We start from the raw sequence: 17333 nt of genomic DNA on the forward strand, positions 1-17333 counted from the left end.
CTGTCTTACTGTAGAGCTCTTCCAGACAGCACATTTATGAACAGACAAGTTGGTACTGAGTGCCCCAACTCATTGTGACGGGTTGATTATGTTATGACTAGAGTGAACGCACAAACGAGCAAAAGTTAAGGGAAGTTTTAGTTGTTGCCCTCGTCGGCATATGCAATCCCGGTCATCGTTTTCCATTGCCTCCTTTGCAGGTTCTTTGTACATGGCCGATTCTGCTTCTCTTGTGCAACCTCATGACTTGTGGTAGACTGGTAGTGACCTTTCACCATCCAACAAATGCCAAATGGCTAATATAGAACTTCAGCGATCCACACACTAACCACTGGTGTTTCCCTGTCCTAATTAAGCGAATCACTTTGGGACTTTGGCAGGCTAATCCTCACCAAGTGCCATGGCAGATAAAGTTAGCTCTGCGATCCCTCAGTGGCATAGTTTCTTCTTCCACTGCAGTCGCTGTCTTCTACCAAGAACCACATGTTTTGAGACTTGGTTTTGAGATTTTCATTGAATTCTAAATTCGAGCACTTATGGCTCTTTTCACTTTGTACCTGAAAGCTACCTTTGCCTTCAATTTTCTCGATAGTTCTGCAATGTTAGTACAGGGGACACAACATATCATCAACTGTCCTTGCTTGGATGATGGGGCGATGCCTCGGACGTTTGAAAGATGAATGGGGCGGTGCCTCGGACGCTTGAAAGACGAGGTACAAAGGTTTCGTATAATGGCAATTTTCAGTTTGGGATGATGTACAAAGGTTGGGTATAATTGTAATTTTGTCTCCCCCAAACTTTTAGCAACAACTGGAACCGGATAATGCATCCATTTCTCACTCAAAACTGGGCTCACAGAGTCACAGACATACTTTTAGCAACAACTGGAACCGGATAATGTATCCATTTCTCAATCAAAACTCGCTCACAGGCATAAATGACAGATCAGGCATGAAGTTAATCGGGGATCTAAACAGCACCCCTTATTTTACAAATGGGTTTTCACTATCGACAATCTACAAACCATCTTCCACAATCTAGGTTGGCTGCCAATATAAATTATAAACTCCAGAAGCACGAGACAATGATTTGAGTTAAAGAGTGCGTCTTATCCAACACACAAGATGGTGGTAGAAGACAATGTTTGGCGCTCTAACAACAAAAGAACAACGGGAAAGACTTACCACCGAACTTCAACCAATCCAGCATGAAGAGAATGATATCATAAACAAAGCATAATAAGTGGGTCATTATTATCTCAAAGAAATAATTTAGGCAATTATTGCTGTGAATTTCCAACCAAAGACAGTTGCATAGTGCAATTAGTTGAAACATCATCTATAATTTTTAAAATTCCAACAAAAAATAATCTTAAACCAGCTACCTAATTTTGCCACCTTCTCCAATCTAGAACTGAATGAGGTGGAATAAGAATAATAAATAAGGGTAAAATGACACAAGTGCATGTTTCCAGGATTCCGTTCCAATAGCTCAAACTGCACCCTTGTGTATAAGAACTCATATATAACATATCGATTTCACTTGCTTGCAAGCTGCAGAAGCATCTCGCTACACTGTAAACTAGTCTACACTGTAAACTAGTCTTAATGTGTCATGTGGGGACGCACCATTAGGAGGAAGCGGGCCCGCGACGTACGCCGAGCCGCCGAACGCGCAGATCGCGCGGTGATCGCGGCCAGGAGCGAGGCTGGCTCAACCGACGCTCGTGGCTAGCCAAGAAAGATAGAGTTGGATTCTATTATTAGTTAGAGTTGGATTCTATTATTAGTTCCTAGATTAAAGGAGTCTGTTTCCTATTTTAGATTCAGGCCACCGGCCATATATATATATTCATTGTAACCCGTACGTGAGACATTAAGCAATATCAAATCAATCTACTTCTCTCTACCCTCTTCAACCCAAGCCCAGCAGATCGTGAGGGGTAAAACCTCCGTCCCTGGAAGACACGGCAGGAGACTACGAACTTCGTAGTCGAGGGCCAGCTACCCGAGGGTTTGAGGCCCTTGACAACCTGGTATCACGTTCCCGGCGATCCGCTCATTCCCGGTCTTCGTCCCCGCCACGCCAGACCTCTGCAGCCGCCGCCACCCCACCACCCGCACCCGCCGTTCCAATCTCACCCGCCTCGTTGTCCACTGGTTCGTGCACGGCAGCCATGGGTGATCTCGCTGCCCTCAAGTCCACCATGGAGAAGCTTGCTGAAGCCGTCGCGTCCCTGCAAGCTACCACGCAGGCTAATGCCAAGACGATGGAGGCTCAGGCTAACGCGATCGCGGCACTCTCGGCCGATCGTTCGTCCTCATCAGGCAGCAAGGCCCCGTCCGGGGAACACTTCCAGGACCGGCCGCCCAAGCATCAGAAGATGGACTTTCCGCGTTTTGACGGCAAGTCCGACCCGCTCGCGTTCATCAACCGATGCGAGTCGTACTTCTTCCAGCAGCGGATCATGGAGGAAGAGAAGACGTGGATGGCATCGTATAACCTCATCGACGGCGCCCAGATGTGGTACATCCAGGTCCAGACGGACGAAGGCACACCGTCTTGGCGCCGTTTCAAGGAATTGATCAATCTGCGGTACGAACCGCCGCTACGTTCTGCGCCTCTCTTCGAGCTGGCGGACTGCCGTCGCATGGGGACCGTCGAGGAGTACCAGGAACGTTTTCAGGCGCTCCTGCCCCGAGCCGGCCGACTGGACGAGATCCAGCGCGTCCAACTCTTCACCGGCGGGCTCCTCCCTCCGCTCAGCCTCGCCGTACAGGTCCAGAACCCGCAATCCCTTGCGGCAGCAATGAGTCTCGCTCGGCAGATGGAGCTCATGGAGCAGTACCAGCCCACGTCGGCCAAGGCCGCCCCTCGCGCCATCCTGCCGGCACCACCGCCGCGCCAGGCCGCACCCCAGCCAACGGCGCCCAAGGCACCCACGCCTACGGTCACCATCGAGGGGCGTCCGGTGAAGCGTCTCACCCAGGCGGAACAGGAGGAACGGCGCCGCCTCGGCCTATGCTATAACTGCGATGAGAAGTACGAGCGGGGCCACAACCGGGTCTGCAAAAAGCTCTTCGTCCTCGACAGCATCGAAGAAGACGACGACGCCGATGCCGAGGGCAGTGCCGACGGCCCCGCTGGGGCGGACGCGCCGGTGTTCTCTTTGCACGCCGTGGCGGGCGTCCGCGTTGGCAAGACCATCCAAGTCCGGGTCCAGCTGGGCTCCGAGGTCCTCACGGCCCTCCTCGACACCGGATCGACGCATAATTTCATCTCGGAGGCTGCTGCACTCCGGACCGGCCTGCCACCGCAACAACGACCACGTCTCACGGCCACGGTGGCCAACGGGGAGCGCATCTCCTGCCCTGGAGTGCTGCGGCAGGCGCCGATCACCATCCAGGGTGCACGCTTCAACGTCGACCTGTATATGATGCCACTGGCGGCCTACGACATGGTTCTGGGGACGATCTGGATGGAGACATTGGGGCCGATCGTGTGGGATCTCACTGCCCGCACCCTGTCCTTCCAGCGCCATGGGCGCGAGGTCTGCTGGACGGGCGTGCCTTCGGCGGACGAGCAGTGCGTCCAGTCCGCCACGGCCACTCCCTCCCTCCTCGACGAGCTGCTCTCCGCGTTCTCGGATGTCTTCGCCGAACCAGTCGGCCTGCCCCCGCCAAGAGGTCGTGAGCACGCCATTATCTTGAAGCCCGACGCGCAGCCGGTCGCGGTTCGCCCTTACCGCTACCCGGCGTCCCACAAGGATGAGTTGGAGCGGCAGTGTGCCGCTATGATGGAGCAGGGCGTCGTTCGCCGCAGCACTTCGGCGTTCTCGTCGCCGGTCCTCCTCGTCAAGAAGGCCGACGGGACGTGGCGCTTCTGCGTGGACTATCGCGCCCTCAACGCCCTCACCATTAAGGACGCGTTCCCCATTCCGGTGGTGGACGAACTGCTCGACGAGCTGCACGGCGCGCGGTTCTTCAGCAAGCTGGACCTGCGATCAGGCTATCACCAAGTCCGCATGCGGGCGGAGGACATACACAAGACGGCGTTCCGCACTCACGATGGGCTCTACGAGTTCCTTGTGATGCCGTTCGGGCTGTGCAACGCCCCGGCGACATTTCAGGCGCTCATGAACGACGTGCTCCGCCCTTACCTGCGCCGGTTTGTCTTGGTTTTCTTTGACGATATACTTATCTACAGCAGGACATGGGCCGACCATCTTCGTCATCTTCGCACCGTCCTCGCCCTCCTTCGTCTCCATCGCCTCTTCGTCAAGCGGTCCAAGTGCGTGTTCGGTGTCACGGCTGTGGCGTACCTCGGCCACATCATCTCCGAAGCGGGCGTGGCTATGGATCCGGCCAAGGTGCAGGCCATCCATGACTGGCCGGTACCCCGGTCCGCTCGTGCCGTGCGAGGCTTCCTCGGCTTGGCGGGCTACTACCGGAAGTTCGTCGCCAACTACGGGGCCGTCGCCGCGCCTCTGACAGCCCTCCTCAAAAAGGACGGCTTCTCGTGGACTGACACCGCGGCCTCCGCCTTCGCCGATCTCAAGGCCGCGGTCACGTCCGCCCCTGTGTTGGCTATGCCCGACTTCGACAAGGGCTTCGTCGTCGAGTGTGACGCCTCGACGCATGGGTTTGGCGCCGTCCTCATCCAGGAGGGCCACCCGATCGCCTACTTCAGCAGACCCGTCGCCCCGCGACACCGCTCTCTCGCTGCCTATGAGAGGGAACTGATCGGCCTCGTCCACGCCGTTCGTCATTGGAGGCCCTATTTGTGGGGACGCCGTTTCGTCGTCAAGACTGATCATTATAGCCTCAAGTACCTGCTGGACCAGCGGCTCTCGACGATCCCACAACACCATTGGGTGGGAAAGCTGTTGGGCTTTGACTTCACGGTGGAATACAAGCCCGGCGCGGCGAACACGGTGGCTGACGCGCTCTCACGCCGCGACACGGACACTGGGGCCGTACTGGCAATCTCGGCGCCACGGTTTGACTTCGTCGAGCGTCTCCGTCAAGCTCAAGCTGCTGACCCGGCCTTAGTGGCCATTCATGATGAAATTCGCGCAGGTACTCGTGGCGAGACGTGGAAGGTCGTGGACGGCGTACTCCAGTTCCGTGGCCGCCTCTACCTTCCGCCTGCGTCCCCGCTCGTCCAGGAGATCATGGCGGCTATTCACGACGACGGGCATGAGGGAGTGCAGCGCACGCTTCATCGTCGTGTGGCCGCTGTCGCCCGCACCATGGCGGAACGTGAGGAGTTCTTGGTAGATGTCCACTACCGCCTGGAGCAAGCACAGGCCCTCCAGAAGAAATACTACGACAAGGATCATCGTCCAGTTTCATATGTTGTGGGCGACTTTGTGCTCCTTCGCCTTTGTCATCGCGCTCCAGCTTCGCTGCCTCAGGTCACCAAGGGCAAGTTGAAGCCCCGCTTCGTCGGGCCGTATCGTGTCGTCGAGATGATCAACCCCGTCGCCGTCCGTCTCGAGTTGCCTCCACGCGCCAAGCTTCATGATGTGTTCCACGTCAGTCTTCTCAAGAAGTATGTCGGACCTACTCCGGCTGCACCACCCGTCCTGCCGGCCATCCATCACGGCGCGGTCGAGCCCGAGCGTGTGACGCGCGCGCGCCTGGCCCAGGGAGTTCCGCAGGTGCTCGTTCATTGGAAGGGGGAGACTGCAGCTTCAGCTACTTGGGAGGATCTTGACACTTTCCGCGCGCGCTATCCAGCGTTCCAGCTCGAGGACGAGCTGGCCCTCGAGGGGGGGAGAGATGTCATATGGGGACGCACCTACATTAGGAGGAAGCGGGCCCGCGACGTACGCCGAGCCGCCGAACGCGCAGATCGCGCGGTGATCGCGGCCAGGAGCGAGGCTGGCTCAACCGACGCTCGTGGCTAGCCAGGAAAGATAGAGTTGGATTCTATTATTAGTTAGAGTTGGATTCTATTATTAGTTCCTAGATTAAAGGAGTCTGTTTCCTATTTTAGATTCAGGCCACCGGCCATATATATATATTCATTGTAACCCGTATGTGAGACATTAAGCAATATCAAATCAATCTACTTCTCTCTACCCTCTTCAACCCAAGCCCAGCAGATCGTGAGGGGTAAAACCTCCGTCCCAGGAAGACACGGCAGGAGACTACGAACTTCGTAGTCGAGGGCCAGCTACCCGAGGGTTTGAGGCCCTTGACATAATGTCTATCAAGCATATTCAGATCCTGTCATGAACCTGGTTGAGAACCAGAACCAGAATAGAGACAAAATAATTGACAGCCCATCCGATGCTTGGTGTCATCGAATAGTACAAACAGTGAAAACACATACCATTTATACTAGAATCAGAAGTACAATATTTGCCATCATGCATAGGCAGTCCAAAGGCATCCACAGCCTAAGCAAATTTACAGACATCCTAAGCAAACATGACAATGTTCTACTTAACATGGGGCATGGACAACATTCTTAGCGTCCACAGCAGTCCAAAGGCACTTAACAACAACTGTATTAAAAACATCAATGGTTCAGCACAAATAAAGATTCGAGTAAGCATAACTGAATCAGACCAAGACATAACCACCAATTTGATGCCAAGAAATGCAACTAGAAAAACATGACAAGAGAACTACAATATACAACTGACGTAAATTGCATTGCTTTGGAAAACTTGATTAGAGGAGCAAACAAAGACTATCTACAAACATTCGCGCACCATTTTTTTTTCAACACATAACATATCATGTGTTGGAAATGAAACAATAAAGAAACAAAGCAAATGCACCTGATTACTTGTTGTCTATACTGGTTATCAAACATCATGCAAGATCGCTCTCCTGGCCCTTGTCTGAGAGCCGCTTGAGGAACTCATAGGTGGTGATCATGGTGGTGGCAGACAATAACATGGACGCCCACCTCAGGCCTAGGCCCCTGTAACAAGCAGCCAACCCAACTTCCTTGATCAGCCTACGCACTGTCCTCCCCACGGTAATCGGCTCACCGTCCCCATCCATGACTTGCATCCTGGTTTTGATGGTGTCCAGTGGCATGGTCACAAACGCAGATGCACCACCGGCCATCGCGGCACTCACTCCCTGAACTACCATGACAGTCTTGCAACCTGGCTGCAGCAAAGAATCCCCATCACCGAGATCAATTTCCTGGACACCAACACCATAGTCGCACAAGTAGCAGCCAATTCCACTCCAAATTATCTTCTGTGACAGCGAATAAGTTGCCCACCACACAGCATTGGAGGGGTCGTAGGTTAGGATGGACATGCCGAACCCACGGTACAGGCTGCGTAGCCCGTCAGACGCCACGATCTTGCGGAAGGCGTCCAGGCCGCCGTGGTAGCGGGAGGCAGGGCAGGGGTTGCCCTGAACCATGAGGCGCTGGCTGATGACGTCGACGGGCGTCCACACGACCTGCGCGGCGACGGCGGCGGCGAGGCCCGCCACTGCGCCCGCTGCCGCCGACGCAGCGGGCTCCGCGGCGCCGAGGCTGAGCGCGGCTGGGCCGACGGCGGAGCGCGTGGCCTCGAGCGCGCCCATGTAGAGCGCGCGCGCCGGGATGGTGCCGGCGAGGGAGGTGGCGAAGCCGCGGTAGAAGGCGAGGGGGCCCTCCTGGCGCAGGATGGCAATCGCCGCCGCGGCGGCGGAGGGCGGGGGCGCTGCCGTCCCAGCCGCCGCCGGCGCAGGGGCGACTTGGAGGCGCGTCTTGAGGACAACGGCGGGGTAGAGCGCGGCCGAGACGGCGGAGAAGAGTCCGGCGCCCACGACAAAGAAGCGCGCCTTGTGGAGCCGCTCCCAGCGGATGTCCTCTGGGAGATGTAGACCCTGGGAGTTCTCCTGCGGCGGCGGCGGAGGCGCATTCCAGCGATCTATGGCCTCTCCTCCATGCCGGCGCGGCGGAGAGGTCAGCACGTGCTGAAGAAGCTTTCTCCCACTCGTATCACACAACCTATTCGTCTCCGAGCGGTGGATACATGTCCTCAGCCGCCGCCGCCGGCGGCTAGGGTTTTGGGTGGGGGTCTGGGGGTGAACTGATGATAAAGGGACCAGGGAGCGAGGAAGCCAAGCGAAGCAAAGGCAAAATATAAGTACGAACAAAGCGGTGGAAGAAGGGGGAAGGGTGTGGAACGACGTCCGACGTGGCAAGCTCCCATTATCCAATTTCACAATTCCCTGATGTTCATATATATACACGCTACCTCCGAAAAAAAAATGCAATTCTAAGCGTATATAGATAAAAATATTAATATTTAGACACAAGTATAAGTATAAAAATATATCTCATAACAAATTAATGATACTTATATTATAAATACTAATATTTTTTTTATTTATAGTTAGTCAAACTCAAAATACTTTAATAGTGGGTGGCAGTGCTTGTTGCGGTTTTGATTTCTTCTACGTCTTGTAGCGTAAACATTAGTCATAGGAGCTGTTTTCTCTCTCCTGTTAAAATAAACACGGAGCTGGGCGAAGCCACGATTTGTGGCTCCTCCACTAATGTAACGTGAAGTCGGGGCCTGACGGATTCCTAATGCGCTACAATTGTATCCTTTTGTGGACAAACGGAATACTGTGTATATATAATCGTGGTTAGAAGAACTATAGCAAATTCTCCTTTCTATAAACAAAATTACTACCATCCGTCTCAAAAGAGTGTCATTCTCACTGGAGTCAACGAGTCTCAAGTTTGACCAAATATATATACAAAAATACTAATATTTATGAGATGTAATTAGTATCATCAGATAAATTATGGAGTATATTTACATAATTTATCTATTTGGAGATATTGATATTGATAATATTTTGTATAAATCTAATTAAACTTAAAATATTTGAGTTATTCTAAATCTAGAATAACACTCTTTCAGGGATGAAGGTAGTACTCGAATCAAGAAAGCTTCTTTTATCTCTCAAGCAAATCCTAAGAAGAATCATCGGTTTTCATAAGCGTTGGATGAAGATGATTTTTGTAAATTGTGACTCCCAAGGATACCTATAACTTTCTAGTTTTGAGTATTTTATTTGAAGTCGCTAAGTTACTTAAAATTAATACAAAGTTTCAACGACAAATTAAGCACATGTTCCTTTACTTTATGTCTTCACTTTGTATCTAGAAAAATTGCCTCTACAAGAAATTTAAAGTTGGAGGCATAGTTGAGAATGCAATTTTTCTAGATAAAGAAAGGGGAATACTCATTCGCTGTCAAGGAACACCCGTCGGCTCATTGACATCCCTCCGGATCTTGGTGGCCTCGTCCATGTCGTGGACGTCCCCCTGCCTCGCGTTGAGCGCTTGCCGGAGGACGCCGAGGCGACCATCGACCTCCGCTCCGACGATCTGCGGCCGTGCCTGCGCCGAGCCTACGACGCCGCATTCTCTGCCAAGCTTTCAGAGATCCTGCAGGGGCCGGAGCCGTCCAGGCCCGACTGGGTGCTCATTGACTACGCGGCGTACTGGGCGCCCGCGGCCGCCGCGAGGCACGGCGTGCCGTGCGCGTTCCTGAGCATCATGGGCGCCGCGTCGCTTGGCTTCTTCGGCCCCCCGGAGGCTCTCATGGGTCGCGTGGAGCGCGCAAAGACCAAGTTGGAGCACCTCACCGCCGTCCCCTACTACGTGCCCTTCCCGACCACCGTCGCTTTCCGAGGCCACGAGGTCCGCGCGATGTTCAAGCCGGGCATCATCCCGGAGGACGGCGAAGTGTCGGATGGCTACCGGATGGCCAAGTCCATCGAAGGGAGCCAGCTCGTGGGAGTCAGGAGCAGCAGGGAGTTGGAGCCGTAGTGGCTGCAGCTGGTCGGCGAGCAATACCAGAAACCGGTGATCCCGCTCGGGCTGTTCCCTCCGCCACCAACACAAGACGTAGCCGGCCACGAGGCAACGCTGCAGTGGCTCGACAGACAGGCGCCGCGCTCCGTCGTGTACGTGGGCCTTCGGCAGCGAAGCCAAGCTGACGAGCGCACAGCTGCAGGCAGTAGCGCTCGGCCTGGAGGCTTTCGGCATGCCGTTCCTCTGGGCATACAGGGCGCCGGCGGACTCCGACGGGTTGCCGGAAGGCTTCGAGGAGCGGGTCAACGGCTGGGGACTCGTCTGCCGCGGCTGGGTGCCTCAGGTTAGGATTCTGGCCCACACATCAGTCGGGGGATTCGTCACGCACGCCGGCTGTAACTCTGTCACGGAAGGCCTCGCGCGCGGCGTCAGTCTAGTGCTGCTGCCGTTTCTGTTCGACCAGGGCCTCATCGCCAGGCATCTGGTGGAGAAGAAGATGGGCGTCGAGGTGGCACGGGATGAGGACGACGGCTCGTTCACGGCTGAAGACGTTGCAGATGCTCTGAGGAGGGTCATGGTGGGGGACGAAGGCCAGGAGTTCGCGGCGAAGGCTCAGGAGCTCGCTGAAGTAGTCGGAAATGATGAAGTGAATGATCAGTGTGTGCGAGATTTGCTCAGATGCCTGTCGGAATACGGCAGGCAGCAACAAGGAATCAAGGATAGTTCCGTTCAAACCGCTACACACGACACGACCGTCCTTGTTTCTGAAGCCAGTCTCCGTCTGGAGAATTCAACATCCCTGTAAGGCTGCAAGGTTGCCTAGCGCTAGCAGCCATGGCGAAGCAAAACTGCACCACCGCGACCATTCTTTACTCTTTACTCTGTAGCTCCAAGTCCATCAAAAGGTTTATGTTCTTGGTGACTCATCGCATGCTTTTCCCCCCTTTGGAACTTCTGAAAATAAGAGCAGTTAGAACCGGCACCTTCTTCGGTTCTTTGAGCTACTGATAGGATATACCAAGCTTTATTTGGCCAATGCAACTAAAAATAGTTACGCAATGCTATAAGAACTAAATTCAAACAACTTCTCACAAACTAAACCACACAAATGAGGAAACATGTGTTTTTTGTTGGTAGAGGAAAGATGATGTTATTGATTGTTTTTCGTCGCATTAGATACTACCTCCATTCTCTTTTATAAGGCGCACACGCATATCAAGATTCAACCTTCAAAATCTTTGACCAATAAATTCACTAATACTTTTTTGTTATTATAACGTCAACTTATATGATTAGATTTGTAATTAAATGTACTATCTAATTATCATAAATTTATAAGTACAAATTGAACATTTCCCTGTAATACTACAAGCTCCTATAGCAATGATGTATTTTGGTTTAACATTGGGGCTTTACTTTTAGATTTAGATATCCCAAATCTGAATATTATTTTAGTGGGTGTGGTGTCCACCAGCAAGGATCCCATCTTTGGTAATGCTATCTAGTAGAAAAGTGAGCTATCCAGTTGAGCAGCCAATTCCACGCAAGTTTGGTATCCCTCAACCGATTTTTCTTTAATTTATTCATGAGATAATAATTTAAACTTCATATTCATCATAAATTTTATTGACCAAGAAGTTCTGTACTTTATTGTTACCAATTTGGAAACTGTTATTGATAGGGTCCAACAAATTTAATGACCTTGGAATTGTCAAGTTCATGGTCTCCAAAGATTTTATGTTATGTCTACAATATTATGGTGGCCTCCACAATTTGGATTCTAGTTAAAAAACATATGCACCAAGTATTTACTAAAAAATATAATTAAGAGGTAAGACTTTGTGTGAACAACTTTGGAGGCACATATAGGTTTACTGATGAACTTATATTAAGTTTCACTTGGTATATGTACACCGGATTTGAATGGCCATGGTCAAAGAACATACCACAGATGCAAGTACTCAACTGCAAGCTTGTACAAACACATCTATCTTCTAAACACACATACACACACAAATGAGAACATTCAAGAGGTCGGGCTCACACATCTTTGGATTGACGACGTAATGTGCACAGATCGTAGAGAAACGACTTTTGATCCACTTCGAAATTTGGCTTTAGTCCCGATATTTTTCGCGCCCGGGACTAGAAAAACCTTTAGTCCCGGTTGGTAACTCCACCCGGGACTAAAGGTCCCTACCCAACGGTTACCAAGGTGTGTCAGAGGCACGTCAGTGCAAAAATCTTTAGTCCCAGTTTGAGACATGAACCCGGACTAAAAGTGTGACTTTTAGTCCCGGTTTGAGACATGAACCTGGACTAAAGGTACCTTTAGTCCCGGTTTATGTCTCAAACCCGGACTAAAGGTGTCTCCAAACTAAATTTAAAAGGAAAACATATCTTATCTAAGTTAGATGTGTGGTGGTAGGTGAGATGGTAACGCGTGCAAGAGCTGAAGTGGGAGGTCGTAGGTTTGAATCTCCACAGTTGTAACTTTTTTTTACCCAATAAACACCTCTATTCCCGGTTGGAGGAACCGAGACTAAAAATCAAGACCTTTAGTCCCGATTGCGTAGTCCCGGTTTCAAAACCGGGATTAAAGGGGGTTGAGAACCGGGACTATAGCCCGTTTCTCTACTAGTATGGTCTATGTGTTAACCAAGCATGTGTCTTTAATTATGATTTGATATTTTCAATTGTATATATGAAGAACACACTTAAGAAATAGACTCAGTTAAATCTCAATCAATATATTGATTATTTCAAGGAAGTTGCACAGGTCGGTATGAGAGCTTTGTTATCAAGTGCATCTCATATGTAATCTAGAAGATGGCAGCTCCAACGATGGGTTGCTGCCACGACAAGATAGGGTTCATCAAAGATATCTAGTTGAATGGCAACAACTGTTGTTGCTGCAAGAAGGCGGCAGCCAATGGGTTAGCAACTAACTGCCAGTGGGTTTACTGACAGTAGCTGGTGTTGTTGTAGGTATGCCGCGGTGTTCATCATAGCCAGTTGGTTGAATGGAAGCAACTGTTGCTGTTGCAAGTAGGCTAGCAGCCATGGCGAAGCAAAACTGCACCACCGCGACCATTCTTTACTCTTTACTCTGTAGCTCCAAGTCCATCAAAAGGTTTATGTTCTTGGTGACTCATCGCATGCTTTTCCCCCTTTGGAACTTCTGGAAAAATAAGAGCTATCAGAACCTGCACCTTCTTCAGTTCTTTGAGCTACTGATAGGATATACCAAGCTTTATTTGGCCAATGCAACTAAAAATAGTTACGCAATGCTATAAGAACTAAATTCAAACAACTTCTCATAAACTAAACCACACAAATGAGGAAACATGTGTTTTTTGTTGGTAGAGGAAAGATGATGTTATTGATTGTTTTTCGTTGCATTAGATACTACCTCCATTCTCTTTTATAAGGCGCACACGCATATCAAGATTCAACCTTCAAAATCTTTGACCAATAAATTAACTAATATTTTTTTGTTATTATAACATAAACTTATATGGTTAGATTTGTAATTAAATGTACTATCTAATTATCATAAATTTATAAGTACAAACCGAACATTTCCCTGTAATACTACAAGTTCCTATAGCAATGATGTATTTTGGTTTAACATTGGGGCTTTACTTTTAGATTTAGATATCCCAAATATGAATATTATTTTAGTGGGTGTGGTGTCCACCAGCAAGGATCCCATCTTTGGTAATGCTACCTAGTAGAAAAGTGAGCTAACCAGTTGAGCAGCCAATTCTAGACAAGTTTGGTATCCCTCAACCGATTTTTCTTTAAATTATTCATGAGATAATAATTTAAACTTCATATTCATCATAAATTTTATTGACCAAGAAGTTCTATACTTTGTTGTTACCAATTTGGAAACTGTTACTGATAGGGTCCAACAAATTTAATGACCTTGGAGTTGTCAAGTTCATGGTCTCCAAAGATTTCTTGATATGTCTACAATATTACTGTGGCCTCCACAATTTGGGTTCTAGTTAAAAAACATACGCACCGAGTATTTACTAAAAAATATAATTAAGAGGTAAGACTTTGCGTGAACAACTTTGGAGGCACATATCGGTTTACTGATGAACTTATATTAAGTTTCACTTGGTATATGTACACCTGATTTGAATGGCCATGGTCAAAGCATATGTGCCAATCTCTTTCTCAAAAGAACATACCACAGATGCAAGTACTCAACTGCAAGCTCGTACAAACACATCTATCTTCTAAACACACATACACACACAAATGAGAACATTCAAGAGGTCGGGCTCACACATCTTTGGATTGATGACGTAATGTGGTATGGTCTATGTATTAACCAAGCATGTGTCTTTAATTATGATTTAATATTTTCAATTGTATATATGAAGAACACACTTAAGAAATAGACTCAATTAAATCTCAATCAATATATTGATTATTTCAAGGAAGTTGCACAGGTCAGTATGAGAGCTTTGTTATCAAGTGCATCTCATATGTAATCTAGAAGATGGCACCTCCAACGATGGGTTGCTGCAACGACAAGGCAAGGTTCATCAAAGATATCTAGTGGAATGGCAACAACTATTGTTGCTGCAAGAAGGCATCAGCCAATGGGTTAGCAACTGCCAGTGGGTTTACTGACACTAGCTGCTGTTGCTGCAGGTATGCGGCAGTGTTTGCCATAGCCAGTTGGTTGAATGGAAGCAGATGTTGCTGTTGCAAGTAGGCGGCAGGGTTCGCCATGGCTAGATGATTGAGCGCTGGTAGGATCCGTTGCAACTGTTGTTGTTGCAGGTATGCATCAGTGTTGGCCACAACTAGTGGGTTGGATGGAAGCAACTGTTGCTGTGCAGGTAGGCGACAGGGTTCGCCACGGCTAGTTGATTGAGCGCTGACAAGAATTGTTGTCGCCGTTGTTGTTGTTGGTACGCAGCAGCGTTTGCCTCAACCAGTGGGTTGGATGCAAGCAGCTGCTGTTGCAAGTAGGCGACAGGGTTCGCCATGGCTAGTTGACTGAGTGCCGGCAGGAATTGTTGCTCCTGTTGCGCTACAATGGTCTGTATGGATAGATGGTCCAAGGATTGCTGTTGCAACTAGGCAATTGGTTGTTGTAAGATGCTCGCCGCAAGCACCTGCTGTAGCCTATAGGCCTGGACAGTTAGGTGTTCGAAGTCCATAGAACTAACTGGTGGGAGGAACTGTGGAATAACAACATTAGGAGCAAGTGAGCACTGTGGAATAATGACCGCGGTTGCATCACTCATTGAAAGAGCAAGGAGCGCAAGGAGGGCAAATATCTTGGTAGCCATTGTTGTGAGGATGTTGCTAGTGCGTTTCACTTGGTATGTTTCTGATTGATCTCAATGGTATGGGCGATGGATTAGCTACTGATTTGGGGGCTATTTATATAGGTTAGAGCTCATGTATATCTAGTTAGATTTTGGCTTTTACCAAACAACAGATAAGCTATAGATGACATGGCGCCTAGTCAATTTTGACATTTGGTTATCAATTTCATTGGATTATATGGTCTGTGTAGGAAAGACACTTTCCACTACGTACAATATAAAAGTGTCCTTTTCTATTGGAATTCTTTTGATACATGAGAGATGACATGCATGATCAATTCACTTTCCACATGTTACAGCCTTAGCCACATCATAAATGTTCCACTTTATAAACGTGAGTATGTAAAGTTATGACTTGATCATGTGTATCAAGGCCTTTATAAACAGACTTTGTTGTAGTATTGTACTCATGGTTAAAGCATGCACAATAGTTAGGTGAGAAGTTATTCAACAATGAATGAACAAACGCTACAAGATCAAGACTAAATGAAATTCTAGTATGTATAGATGCATGCACACATAAAGAATTTTTAAAATTAGAATACTTATAGCTAAACATGGCAATTGTCTCACACTCCCTATGTTCTTGATTACAATTTACATTAGTATTGTTTAAAACCAATCTTGTATAACTTTGACAAAGTTTTGACACTTTGACAACAAAAAACACTATCATACATATGTCATAAGTTATTCAAAGAAACGAACTTGATGTTCAAAATTTTGGATAGATTTCCTAGGAAGTATGTCAAAGTTAGAGAAAAGCTAGAGCATGTAATAAACCTAAGCGGAGGGGTATATGTTGAACTCTAGCTCTTGATTAAAATGGATGTACATCTAGCTTTTACAAATGTAAAAGTTAATTTGTTCCCATACAAAATGGATAATGACAATATACAGATGAAGAGGGCCATGGCCAACATCCTAGCTATCTAAAACATCAGTTAGGGCTCAAAGGCTTAGACCCATTTGTCGATGTTTCACCACCGATAGCCTGCCACAGGGGTACCCGGGGCAGTATGTTCGGGCTTCGGCGTATGCCAAACTCGATGGTTTACGCAAGAGACAGCCGATTTATCCTGGTTCAGGCCCTCGATCGTAGATCGAGTAATAACCTTACGTCCAGTCGGCCTTAGCCTTTGCATTGGATTGATTGTCAAGTGTTTTGTTGTACAAATTGTCCTTCTCTCAGGAGCCCTGCCCTCCTTTATATAGTCAGGAGGCCAGAGTCCTAGTCGGTTTACAATGAGATTTCTTAATAGGATTACCTAATAGTTCTACTACTACGATTATATGGGAAGAATCCTAGTTGGATTAGATCTTCTTTCTACTTTGCGGGGTATCCTATGGGTCCCGCATCGACAAGCCCCCGAGCACTTCATGGCTGAGCTCTGAAAATCTCGCTCTGCTCCTTCTAGTCTTGTTGAGTAGTAACAAAATGTCATCCGAGCGTTTTCTAGAGTGAAACCTTGTAGCGCTTCTTGGGATCTTTGGGTGGTGAGTGCTTTTTGAAGAAAAAGTGCATCCATCTGGTTGTAGCCCCCGAGCCTCTTGCTATTTGGAACAAGGAGCTGGAGGATCTTGTCTTGAAGTTGCTCTGATTGTTCGTTGAAATTTTATCAAAAAGAACTCGAACATGGCTTGTTCCGGGTTCTTTTTGCCGTAATGTCTTGAAGTGGTCTGCGTTGAGGAAGCCTATTGGTGACGTGCGCTTTTTCGAAGAAAAAGTGCACTCACTGAGTGAAGCCCCCGAGCCTCTTGCTATTTGGAACAAAAAGTTGGAGGGTCTTGATCCTTTATGTTGTTTGAAAATTTGTGTTCTGAAGTAGTCCCCGAGACTTGGATTATGTCATCATCCGAGTAGTTTTGCGGTAAGCAGCCTCCGAGCTTATGTCAAAAAATTGCACTCACTGAGTGTAGCCCTCGAGCCTCTTGCTTTTGTTTGCAAAAGTTGGAGGGTCTCCTACGGCCCCGTGCTTTCTCTGAGTTCTTATTTTTAGAAAAGAAGTCGGATGAAGAGTCTTGATGTGTCGTCATTGTAGTCTTGAGTTTCTTGTATTCTTGGTCCTTTGTCTTTGGTTTTGAGCCTCCGGGAGTAGGTGAAAATGAAGGCCGAGCTCCCTAGCTCAGTGTTGTTTAAGCTATGATGCTGGCCAAGCCCCCGAGCGTATATCCGTGTTG

General features: G+C 48.8%; 2 protein-coding genes and 2 pseudogenes across 2 annotated transcripts; 2 read left to right on the plus strand and 2 right to left on the minus strand.

Annotated features, from left to right (window-relative positions):
- Nucleotides 1–1936: 1936 nt before the first annotated feature.
- Nucleotides 1937–5911, plus strand: LOC136544151 (uncharacterized). The gene has a single exon (XM_066536407.1). The coding sequence runs from the start codon at nt 2177–2179 to the stop codon at nt 5909–5911; it is 3735 nt and encodes a 1244-aa protein (XP_066392504.1). The 5' UTR covers nt 1937–2176.
- Nucleotides 5912–6404: 493 nt separating this feature from the next.
- Nucleotides 6405–8176, minus strand: LOC136546325 (uncharacterized). The gene is given in 3 exon segments (XM_066538302.1): nt 6405–8108; nt 8110–8137; nt 8139–8176. Coding segments are annotated over 3 exon segments (1347 nt in total). The 3' UTR covers nt 6405–6827.
- Nucleotides 8177–8898: 722 nt separating this feature from the next.
- On the plus strand, nt 8899–10683 carry LOC136544152 (putative UDP-rhamnose:rhamnosyltransferase 1; annotated as a pseudogene).
- A 1934-nt stretch (nt 10684–12617) lies between these two features.
- LOC136546326 (22 kDa alpha-zein 8-like) lies at nt 12618–15113 on the minus strand (annotated as a pseudogene).
- Between the last annotated feature and the right edge of the window lie 2220 nt (nt 15114–17333).

This window comes from Miscanthus floridulus, chromosome 3, assembly GCF_019320115.1.
Source record: "Miscanthus floridulus cultivar M001 chromosome 3, ASM1932011v1, whole genome shotgun sequence".
NCBI lineage: Eukaryota > Viridiplantae > Streptophyta > Magnoliopsida > Poales > Poaceae > Miscanthus > Miscanthus floridulus.